The sequence below is a fragment of the Elgaria multicarinata genome, chromosome 3, assembly GCF_023053635.1.
Source record: "Elgaria multicarinata webbii isolate HBS135686 ecotype San Diego chromosome 3, rElgMul1.1.pri, whole genome shotgun sequence".
In the NCBI taxonomy this organism is placed as follows: domain Eukaryota; kingdom Metazoa; phylum Chordata; class Lepidosauria; order Squamata; family Anguidae; genus Elgaria; species Elgaria multicarinata.
In genome coordinates, this window is record NC_086173.1 from 76,263,434 (window position 1) to 76,275,363 (window position 11,930).

The following is an 11,930-nucleotide window of genomic DNA, read 5'->3' on the forward strand; positions in this document are numbered from 1 at the left end:
CAACTTTCATTCTCCACTTCCTAGCAGACTAAATGGCAGGAGTATCACCAGCACCGCACACTATGGTCAACCTACAGTGCAATTTCATGAGTAGTCATCATCTAGGGATGTCAGACAAAATCCACAATGGATTCAAATGAGTTTGGATTTCGATGAATCCACCCTGCAGATTCCACAGCGGATCAGCTTTTTCTGAGTTGGCTGGATTCCATGGACTTCTGGACTATTTTTAATTGTAACTTTTGGGGGAGATTTGCACAAGTGCACATTTACAAAAGGAGTGAAATTCTTGTACAGCCCTAAAATACAAAAAACTGATTCCATCAATGAGCAGACAATGGAACAAAAGATGGCTGACAATCTGCCAAACACAGACAGAACTCGTTTAACAAAATCCATGTGTCCCTTTCATCATCAAACCTCCTGCATTGATCTTCAGTATGATTGTAAACTCTTAAACTGTCCTAGAGCAAGAGAAAAATCCAGTGAAAAGACTTAGGAAGTACTTAACATTTGCAGAATGTTCCATAAGAACTGTTGTTTTTACCCTTGCATTCCGTTACCTGTAAAAATGCAAAGGGTGCTTGCTATGAAGACAGTTTCCGGTACTATGCTTTTCAGAGGTGTGGAACCTTTTCAGCCTAGGAACACACTCTCTCTTTCAGGAAACGCTTCAGGAGCAGTAGGTCAGACTTGCTCCCCACCCCCACCCAAAAAAAAAGTTAGTTGGTTTAAAACTAGCATTGGCAGAGTTACCCCATACGATTTCATACACATGCGCATTCTCACACATAAAACACACACACACACACACACACACACACACGGAAAATACCCTCCATGTGGCAATCAAGCCTTTAAAAAGCTTTCATTGGTGATTTTTTGAGTGGGGTTGCAGCTCTTGGGGAGGGTTAGCCCACCCCTCTCTCACCAACATCTCTCCAAAAAATGCCCCATCACCACCAATCAAGTTTTTAAAAAGCCTCCACTGGCACCAATGGAGACTTTTAAAAAGCTACTGTGGGAGCAAAAATATTCAATTGAATTGCTCAATAGATATGGTTAACAGGTTTTTACACTGGAACAACTACTCGTCCTGGTTTAAATTGTGTAAAGATTTTTGGCACGAAGCAAGATTCTTCTACAATGTAAGCTTTGGAAATGTTTTGTTCAAGATGATATATGGTTAAATGGTATATAATGTAAGCCTTTCCCTAGGCATAGGTTGTTAAATATCTATTTTATGATGCAAAAATAAAACAAATGACCACAGGTAGCACATCCAGTTTATACATTTCTATAGATTTAAATGTGTAAATCTATAAAAAAATATAAACTGGATTCGCTACTTGTGATGGGTTTGCTTTTGGAATGCTACATCATGTGCATTGCATCACCTGCATATAAATTCATTTTGGGATATAGGCCATTATTATTCTCACTTCCTAAATTGAGAGATGATAACTTTTCTAAAACTACCTACTGAGTTTCATGGCTTACTTAGTAAGAGTTTGGAACCAACTCCCTTAGATTGATCTGAAGTGTACTTGAAAGAAGTTATATGGAACTAAAATGAGCAGGCATGTTTGCTTAAACCTACCATACAATTTGGAGTAAACACTGTTTGCATTTGACTGACACAGTTATGGTGAGCCTCTCTCTCTCGTTGTAGTGATATTTGTTGCAAGAAATAATAAAAGGCAAGTTCCATATGTCAAGAAAAGTCTCCATTGATTATTATGCTGTTTAATCAATGTGAAGATGTTGTAAATTTTGCAGATCAGCACACCTGAAAGCACCCTTCAGTGACTGCTCAGTGTTCTTTGACACCATCATGACTCTGTTTAGGTTTTCCTGCTCCTCCCTGCCCCCTCTCTGCCTCATGGACTGAGTTCAGGTGAATCATTGCTCTACAGTTAGTTAATTATAAGACTTGGTATTGATTAGCTCTTAATCCATTGAGCAATGAACTGCACTTTTTTTTTAACAAGCAGCTTGTGCATGTCTTCTTGAAGCTCATCACTTCCAACACTGTGACACCATCTCCAATCTGCTTTATTAATGCATACCAACATTGTTTAGTATTTTTCCACCATCACAGATAACAATACTTGTTCACTTAACCGAAGAATACCCTTTTTGAGGCAGTGTGGTGTAGTGGTTAACGTGTTAGCCTGGGACTTGGAAGACTGGGGTTCTAGTCTACTTTCAGCCATGAAGCTCAATGAGTGACTTTGGGCCACTCACTGACTCTCAGCCTGAACTACCTTGCAGGATTGTTGTGAGGATAAAAAACAGGAAGAGGAGGACAATGTATGTCACCTTGGATTTCTTGCAAGAGGGGAAAAGGCAGAATATAAATATAACAAAAAATAAAATAAGTTTTAGGTGATGAAGGCTAAGAAGGGATTGATGAGCATGAATCAAGTTTTCATTCCTTTGAATCCCACCACAGAAATATCATTTTCCTTTGCCTATAGTACTCAAGGTGGCTGGCCTTCTAGCATTTCTCTACTACATGACTTTTAAATGTAATCACAGTCTTGCCCAAGGACTTTCCAAAACCCAGAGACAGCAGTGTCCATGATTTTTAAGACAAGAAATTGTTCCTGATTACTGGATTCATTGGCAGCTCTCTCAGGACTTTGGCTTCCAATGATGCAGATGATGCTTTAGCGATCACACTAGTGTAACTACAGAGGTAAAGCACAAGTCTTTTTAAAGATCCCTCTATGTGTGTAATCCATGAACTGAAGAATAGTTCAGTATATTACCATTCTAAAGCTGGAATCCTGTACACACTTGCATAGGAGCAAGCCCCATTGAATACAGTGCGTTTTGCATAAATATGCATAGGATTGCATTGTAAACACAGTGTGTATCTGACTTCCATCAGTATTTCTCATTGTGCCCTATGCCACATCATCCCTGACTTGAAAGGCCCAGTTTGTATTCTCTAACGTTACAGAAGTCTTTGAGTACTTCAGTGTTTGGAATTTATGCCCTCTCTGCTATAATCCTTATTCTAGTAAAAAAAAAAAAACCTTTTCACTGTCTTGTTGCCCCAAGTATAGGCTTACTGTCCCCATACTTCATTGTCTCTATTGATACATAATCTACATGTGATTGCCTCTCAACATTGAGTACATCAGGTTCATCAGGATTATTCTTTCTAGTAATAAGGATAATATTTTTTATAATGTTCTTTTCTTATATAAAGCAGTTCTCTCGTGTTACTATGTTTTTTTGTTTTGTTTTTCTTTGCTTGTCTACATTGACAGATAACTGAGATTTTTCTTATGGAGCCATTTCTGGCCTTTTAGATCACTCTAGAACAGAGGGAAAATATTTGCTCTCTTTCCTCTCCAGAGATTTCTGGGAAATAACGTCGGTAATCTTTTCTTCCTGCCTCCTTGTCTTGTCTCTGACCTCTTAAGCACAAAATCTGTAGTTCCATGCTTGTTGCTTATTTCCATTCTTACCTTATGTGTATTTAACACTCCATTTTGCTCCCAACAATAATAGCAGTATATGGAATGATTTTACTGGAAAACCATAATTGCACATATCTACTATAATTCTAACTAATTAACTATTTTATTATTGAGCTTCATTTTGTATATGGTACTATATGTTTCATGTGTTTGGAAGATGTTTACTTGTTTGTAGTAACCAAGAAAATATAGTATAGATAAAGTTGACCATGGTTTGGTTTTATTAGCATTTCCTTTCAACAGCATCGTTTAATATCCCTTTAATATTAGATTAATTTTGCAAGCTTCCTTGATGTGATAATGCGTGGTGAATACGATTTGTACAAGGTGAAACAATGCATCATTTTTTAGATTTTAAAAAAATGCCAAGATGAATAGCTATTCTTTTAAATTGCTTATGACAAAAATTAAGAAATGTTTGTTAGTCCGAGTTTTCCTGAAGTTTAAAAAGTAGTTTTGCTGGAGGAAGGGAATTGAATGACATCTACTTAAAGAGAAATTGCACCAGAATGCAATCAAAATATTTCTTCTGCATTTCTCTTTAAGTGGCTCTTGTGCCAAATGTCCCAATTTTTTGCAAGTTCAAAATGCACCTTGTACCATGGGTCCCTTCATTATTTAATAAATGCACCACAGTGTCACATGATACAGGAAATTCTAGCATAATTTGGATTGTCTCAGTGATGATTTCCCAATACTTCATGACTTGTATGCATTTTTACCGTGGATCTATAAAGACACCTCTGGTACTTACTTTTCTTTGTACCTATCCCATGACTAAAATAATAGCAATAGCTTTTTTGAATCTTTTATACCGCAGACATTTTTCTTTTAGTGCTTTCAATGGAATTTTACAGACGTATTGTTCTAAGCCCAGGAAAATAGAGTAACCTTGCCTGATATTAAAAATAGAGTAACCTTGCCTGATATTATCATCCTGGTTCGCATGTCATAACAACCCTTTTTTATTGTTGTGAATGTGGCAGTGTGCTGGTGCATGCTGCCCAATTGCTCCTGGTGCAAGCGAGAGACACACTGGGTTGTTGTGACATGTGAACTGGGGCATTAACTGGGGTATTAGAGACTCATCCTATCACTAAGAACACATAGGCAAATCAACAAACAATGGGGGCTGTTTCAGCTGACTCTCAAGTTAGAAATGTTTGTAGCATCCAAAGTCATAAGGCAGGCCTCTACTGTTTATACTCTTTCAGTGTCCATGTGCTTTTCAAACGTTTTGTACCCAAGAAATTGAGTCATTTATATGTTTCATTTCACCATTTAACTTCCTTTCTTTTTTAACACAGAGGTTCCCATGGATGAGTGCCCCCATTCAAGTGGGTTTAGTTGGCTTCTGGTGAGTAAAAAATTCCAAAGATGAGTTGTTTGTATTTGCTTTACAAAAGTTCGCTTGTGTGACAAATGTCAATTTTTAACCATAAACTTTGTCATAGCGAGGCAGTCCAAGCGTCTCTAAAACTAAGGCAAATAATCCAGAGAAAGTGACGGGATAAGCTTTTACTGTGCCAGCGATTGGGAGCAAAGCAAACCAAAGCAAAAGCAAATCTTGAGCTGCTGGCATAAGGCAGTTCACCTATATAGTTGACCTTGGCTTAGATGGGGACAAACGGATCAAACTCAACTGAAGGAACAACACTGTATAGACCCACAGCAGAGCCAGCGTGGTGTGGGAGGTTCAAATCCCCACTCGGCCACAAAGCTCACTGGATGACCTTGTACCGCTTACTATCCTTTAGCTTAACCTAACTTACAGGGTTGTTGTGAGGATGAAAATAGAGGGAAATGATCAGACGAAGGGGGAAAAAAAAGAAACTGTAAAGAAATAGTTCATGCATGGAATGAAGTGGACGCTAGTCTATGAATGTTTTTGCTACAATAAATATGTTAGGATCCAATCCTATGCACATTTAGACAGAAAAAATATTCCTAGAACTCCCAGCATTCCCCGTCCAGCCATGCTGGCTGGGGAGTTGTAGGAATTGTTTTAGTCTAAACATACACAGGATTGCACCCATAGTCTTTACGGTGCCACTAGACAATATGTTTGATTTTTGTTTGTGACAGACTAACATGTCTACCCCTCTGGAAGTTGTTACCACAGAGCAGGAGTGGGCTACTTGTGGCCGTCCAATTGTTTTGGCCTACAACTCATCATTAGTTATGCTGGCTAGGACTGATGGAAGTTATAGCCCAAAACATCTAGAGGGCCACCAGTTGCCCACACTGACATAAAGAATCCAAAGATCTTGTGAAAAATAGAGAATGGCCTCACTAACCCCTCACCCACCATTCAACACTAGCAATTAGTTCAAGGGTTTTTAGAATTCTCGGGGGGTGCTGTAGTAGTAGAGTTACTGCACTGACAGAGGATTAAAGTAGGTGATCATTGAGGTCCCTTCCAAGTCTATCATTCTATGGTTACAGCATTTGTATTGTACTGATTAGGTGGTACAAGGGTTGGACGCTACAGCCACCAGGCTTAAATAGCTCACTTAAAATGATCCCCACTTTACTTAAAAAGGCCCAGCTCACACTTTGAGAACAATGGCCCCAAATAAATTAACTTCATGTTTGTCTTTTCCAGTTTGGTATTCGCAACACCCCTGTGCTGTGCGTTATTTCCACAGAAAAGGTACTGCTTGATTCTTATATTATTGTGTGTATGGCAGGGGTCCCCACCTTTTGGGGTTGATGGGCACATTTGGAAGTTTGAAAGAGTCTTGTGGTGCTATCACAAAATGGCTACATTGGAGTTTCCTTCTCCATGAAACTGCAAAAGGAGCAACATAAACAAAGTGTGACTCCTATCTCCTGGCATGAATAAATATAAAACATTCATGGAATAATCAAGGCTATTTAATGGAATCATAAGTTTCCTGCTTCTTCTCTGAAAGTACATTGTCACTGTTTAAACATACTGTTAGCTTGGAAAATAAGCTGAAATAGCAAAAGCAGTTCCAGGGTACGCTGAAATGGATCAACATACATCACACCTTGGTGGATGTTCTGTACTTCTGACATGTAGTTCCATGGCACTGTTTCTGATGTTAACCACACTTTGCTTTTACATGTGCTAAACTGATTTTTATTATTAAGAGTGAATACAATTAAAATGTTAACAATACCTTTTAAAGAACTGTTGGTGATGCATGATCTGTTAGCTCACTTTTAATTTACAAGTGAAAGCTTAATGGTTCATATAAAGTGCTTTTTCCTGGCTGACACATTAAATATATCAAATAGTACTTGAAAAACCTCTTTGGTGACTCATTTGTCACTCATAATATTGAGCAGACTACTTGGAATACAAGAAAATACAAAGGCATGCTATAAAGCAGAGGTGTTGAACTACTTTCAGGCTGAGGGCCAAATTCATTTTGGAAAAGCTCTCAGGGGCAGCATTCCAGTGGTGGGCGGAGCAAGAGGCAAAAGGGGCAGGGCCAAAACCACCAACATCTTTAGCCAGTAACTAAGCCTTAGGAGAGGCATTTCAACCTTTCAGAATAGGGCAGGGGGAACTGTACAAAAGCCAGAAAACCACCAGCCAACTAGTGTCCAGGGAAAGAGGGCGTGGCCATCTGGAGAACTCCAGAGAGCCAGATTAGGAACCCTGGCAGGGCCTACAGGTCTAAGGGTCTCCATCCCGGTTATAAAGAATTTAGAATGCAAAATAGAGTCCCCCTAGAATAAAACATATATGGTATTCAATCACATTGTAAGCCTATGCGGCAGAGTCTTGCTATTTACTGTTTTACTCTGTAAAGCACCATGTACATTGATGGTGCTATATAAATAAATAATAATAATAATAATAACATGGGGCAGTATCCAGTACTGTCACTGGGCTCCTGCTCAGTCTGTTGCACAAGCAGGGAACCATCGTTCATGCAACAGAAAGCTAGAAGTTCAAAAAGCAAACTTGGAAATAAGTGAAATGCCTCTTTCCAGATTAAAATACACCAGCAGAAGTTCCTTCTGCAAGCTCCGCTCACCTGTTCCATTCCAGAAATGAGCATGAGAGCAGGTGTGGTGTAGTGGCTAAAGTGTTGGACTGGGAGTTGGGAGATCTGGGTTCTAGTAGTTTCCACTCAGCCATGGAAACCCACTGGGTGACTTTGGGCCAGTCACACACTCTCAACCCAATCCACCTCACAGGGTTGTTGTTGTGAGGATAAAATGGAGAGGAGGAGGAGGATTATGTACACCGCCTTGGGTTCCTTGGAGGAAAAAAGGCGAGATATAAATGCAATAATAAATATAAATAAATTTCTTCCCATTTTAAGTTGCTTTTTTAACCTGAAATGGCTCCCCATTGCACTAGTCTTCAGTCCTGCTGGTACACGAGCAAACTTGCCTTAATTATACAAACTTGTTTTTTAAAAAAGCCATAAAGCTTCACCACATGTACATATGAAACTTGATCATGCGTTATATGTGATGTCTTTACTATTTTTCTTCTGCTCAGTTCCATGTCTGTAACACGTCTGGAGCCAGAATTACAAGCCAAGATCCAAGAGATCAACCCTGAATTGGAGCGTGTGTATTTTAACAAAGGATTATAAATTTGTAGAAGACAAAATATCCCTCAGTGACAATTAGGTGAACTTATTTTTGATTGAGAAAACTTTGGTGAAGTCAATTCAGTCTGGATGAGTTCTTTCAATTTTACACAATTTTGAGCACAGAAGTTATTTAGGTAACACAAGAGAACATTCATAATTATGGGTTCAAACCACTGTCAGTGTCATTAACTGCACCACCCACTCTGTAGGCTTCAGATTTTTCAGCTACAAATATTCAAAACAGTTTACATTCACCTTCAAGAAGATAAATATTAAATTCTTTTGAAAAATGTCACAGCCACAAGGAAATCACACAATGCTTTGATTTGCTGCCTGTCTTAATTTTTCCCCTGCAAGAGAGACAAATTCATCTTTACTATTATATTTGTTTCTACACTGCAGATGATAATTCTCCATTGGAATACTCCCCTGAAAGGCCCAAAGTGTGACTTTGTGATACTGGGTTCATTTGTTGCCTTATCTCACTTATGTAATGAATATCCCATGAAAGTTGTCTGAAATTTATAATCATAGATCAGCTATCCCGGATTAAGCTGCCTTCTGTGCAAAGTCCCCCCAAATAGGACAAATTTACCAACTGGCAAAGTGATCATTGGGAACTATTCCAGTAACTAACGTTGTAAATTGACCTATAAGCCTATCCAAATGTTGAGCAAAGTACAGGATTATACTACCTCGCCATGTATGCTGCACCTGAGGGATTGTGTGTTTGAGTGTTTCCCCATCTTAACATTTCCTGGTATGTGTAAAGCTAGCACACCATGCTAACTCTGCAAGTGCAGGAAAATGTAGCCCTCTTCAACATTTGCATTGGCCCTCAGTCACTGTGCTTGGGCACAGCTATGGGCAGGGACCCTACAGGGCTTTATCTAGTGTCTGTCAAACCTTATTTGTTTTGCCTAATTGTAGGGGTGTGAGAATCAGCAAAATTCAAGCTCACTGAAGTTCTCCCAATTGCATCTGGAAGGTTGATCTGACTCTGGTCTGTATCGGACTGCGTATGTGCATATTCTTCGAAATGTACACATCAGTTATGCACATTTTTAAAATGTATGCATTCTTCTCCCATTGATGAAAGTGTATTTGTGTGCATTTTTCAAATGTACACATGCTGTCAAACACAATTTTGGGGGTCTGTGAATCACATTGCAAGCACAGAAATGTATGAACTTTGACTGCAGGTTGCGTCTAAGTCCATGTTTGGTCCAGAAGTTGCGAACTGGGTAAATCCTGATCAATAGTGAACTAAAATAAACTTTTCATACATCCCTACCTAATTGTAGTGGCCAAATTCTGTGAAAATTGAAGGTCGTGAGTTTATGCATTTCATTAATAAGTTTCAGTTGTGTTGCCTGTCATGTTTTCCCTGAAATGGAAACATATTAGTCTATATTCTGGCCTTATTTTCTCATATCTCACAAACATCAAATGTCATATGACATTCTTTAGACAGTTGTTTAAATCCAATTGCACGAAAACATCATGCTGCTAAATGCTATTGTAAGAGTGTCCTATTTGGTTGCCTGTCAAATGAGATGCTATATCATAGCTTTTTAAAACATTGATGTTTCATTCCCTAAGAAGCACAGGCAAAACATGTGTCCCTAGCACTTTTAATCAATTGCTTCTTTATTTATTGGGGCCTCTGCCCCAACCAGCATGGCCAATGGTCAAGAAAGCTAGGAGTTGTCCAAAACACCTGGAGGCTGAAGAAGGCTGATCTAAGATACCTTAATATCCTTTGTCGTCCTGTGAAGTAAGGTGCTATTATTTCCCATCATACAGATGTAGGAAACCAGGCCATGAAACAGTTATTTACTTTTTTTTTAAAAAAAAAAAGCAGCCACCTGATCAGTCTGTGGCTGATTTACGATTTGAACCCAAGTTGCAATACTTTGTCCAATGAATCATGCTGGTTCATTCTGCACAGCTCATCAGGAAATTATTTCTATGAACATTCCACTCTAATTTCAGAGCATTTGACACATGTGCACCATTGGTGCTTGCCATTTAATGTACAATTTCCCAAATGTAATATCACAGTGTGCTATTATTTCCCATTATACAGATGTAGGAAACCCATTGCACTGGTATGAATAGATCTAGCTATGTACTCAATGAAGTGGTTATCCAGCATAAACCTTGAACATTAGTACATGTTCCAAATAAAATATACGCAATCAGTGAGTGTCGTCCTACCAGTGCGGTAGTAACCTTATAGCATAGCTAATGTACAGATGTGTTAGACACAATATAGAAGTCCAAAGTTTTTCATGATTATAATAGCAGAGTGAAATGTGCCATACAGCAGAGGCTTGCTTAGCGGCAGGCAATGCTCAGCTCATAACTGCAAGGAGAAGTGGATCTAATGCTTGATCTGAACTTTTGCTTTGAAAGACTCCCAGACAGTGGGATTTGCAGAGCACATCAGTGGTTTCCAAGCTGTGTTCCAGAGAGCCCCGGAGATGCTTGGGAGCTTCTCAGGAGTTCCTCAATGATAAGATAAATTATAGCAGACAAGCTTTTGTGAGAGGCAGCTGACCAAGCACTAGTACAGCCAGAGGAGAGCATTGAGTGCATTGTAAGTTACATGGGGCAATGATGAGGCCTGATAGGCCTTGCCAAAGGCCCACATGAACTGTCTGCCCTAGGACAGTCTTTCGCAGCCTGGTGAAAGGCTGTGAAAGACTTTCATATACTCTGGACTATCATTCTCATCATCCCCAGCCATCATGGGCTGGGTGTAATGGGAGCTGTAGTCTAATGGATCTGGAGACATTCAATTGAGGCTGCCCGAGAACATGTCCCCAAATCTTCTACATTATGTTGATAAGTTGATGGGCTAGATCTAGGCTATCAGATCTGGAAAGGAGCCCCTAAATGTAGAGAATCTGAAATCACTGGGGGAAACTTTGAGCTGAAAGCCTGGTGGTTGTTTCTAAAGAGCCTTTTCTCCTCCATTTCTTCCAATATTGCCCAACCTCATGCTGCTTTCTTGGGCTATATCTTTCTAGGGCGTCCTGCACTTTCCCCCTGACTCACACATTCTTTGGCACTGGTGGGGAAAAGCAATAGCCTGACAAATCATTTGCCTTTAAACAGGAGTGAGGTGGCAGGAGGCAGAGTGCTCCTGGGAGAATGTGGACATGGTGAACTACATCTGGAGCCATCTCAATGCAGTTGGGGGTGGGGGCAATTCTGCAGTAGATTGTGCAGGTTGAATGTGCCTTTGGACCTGCAGGTTTATGCTAGTGCAAATTCGGCCTTTTTAAGGTTTTCTAAAGCTTCATGGTATCATGTTTACTTAGAAGTAAATCTCCACTGAATTTACTGGAGACATGCCTCTTAGTAAAGAGGCATAAGACTTTGACTTGATTGCACTGACCTGGCTTCCCTGGTGAATTCTGACAAAATGATGACAATAAATATTTCTGGAAGAGAAGAAATGATATGAAATGTGCACTTGAAAGCAAGCAAGGGACATAATTTCAATCTCCTGTTTAAAGGGCTTGGTTTTTGAAACGGAAATGTATGCCTTTTCCAATAGTTTTTGGTTTTGGTTGATATAAGTTGGATCTATTTTATGTGACCTCAGTATGTTTGGGGGAAATGGGTATTTGCAAGTGGTATGCTTGGAATAATACAGCCTAGAGCACAATGATTTTTAATCCAGGATAAGAGGACTTTTTTTTTTACCCATTAAGATACATGTGTGGTGAGGTGTTGTTGTTTTAAAATATCATGCTATTGATGATGATTATTTTTTACAGGAAGAATAATCGTACGTTTTTCTTGGTGGCATTAAGCAGAACAAATAGTGCTAAGATCAGCT

At 39.3% G+C, this 11,930-nt stretch overlaps 1 protein-coding gene across 4 annotated transcripts in view; it reads left to right on the forward strand.

The window, feature by feature from the left end:
- SFXN1 (sideroflexin 1) overlaps window positions 1–9,920 on the forward strand; it is a 32,329-nt gene extending 22,409 nt beyond the window's left edge. For 3 of the 4 annotated variants that reach the window (XM_063120628.1, XM_063120630.1, XM_063120629.1), the window contains exons 9-11: window positions 4,802–4,851; window positions 6,100–6,147; window positions 7,981–9,920. In XM_063120628.1, the coding sequence (XP_062976698.1) occupies window positions 4,802–4,851; window positions 6,100–6,147; window positions 7,981–8,077 (195 nt within the window). In that variant the 3' untranslated portion in view covers window positions 8,078–9,920. Of the gene's footprint in view, window positions 1–1,779; window positions 1,898–4,801; window positions 4,852–6,099; window positions 6,148–7,980 lie in introns of those variants that run through there. The other variant, XR_010025205.1, reaches the window with a different exon arrangement.
- The last annotated feature ends 2,010 nt before the right edge of the window (window positions 9,921–11,930 follow it).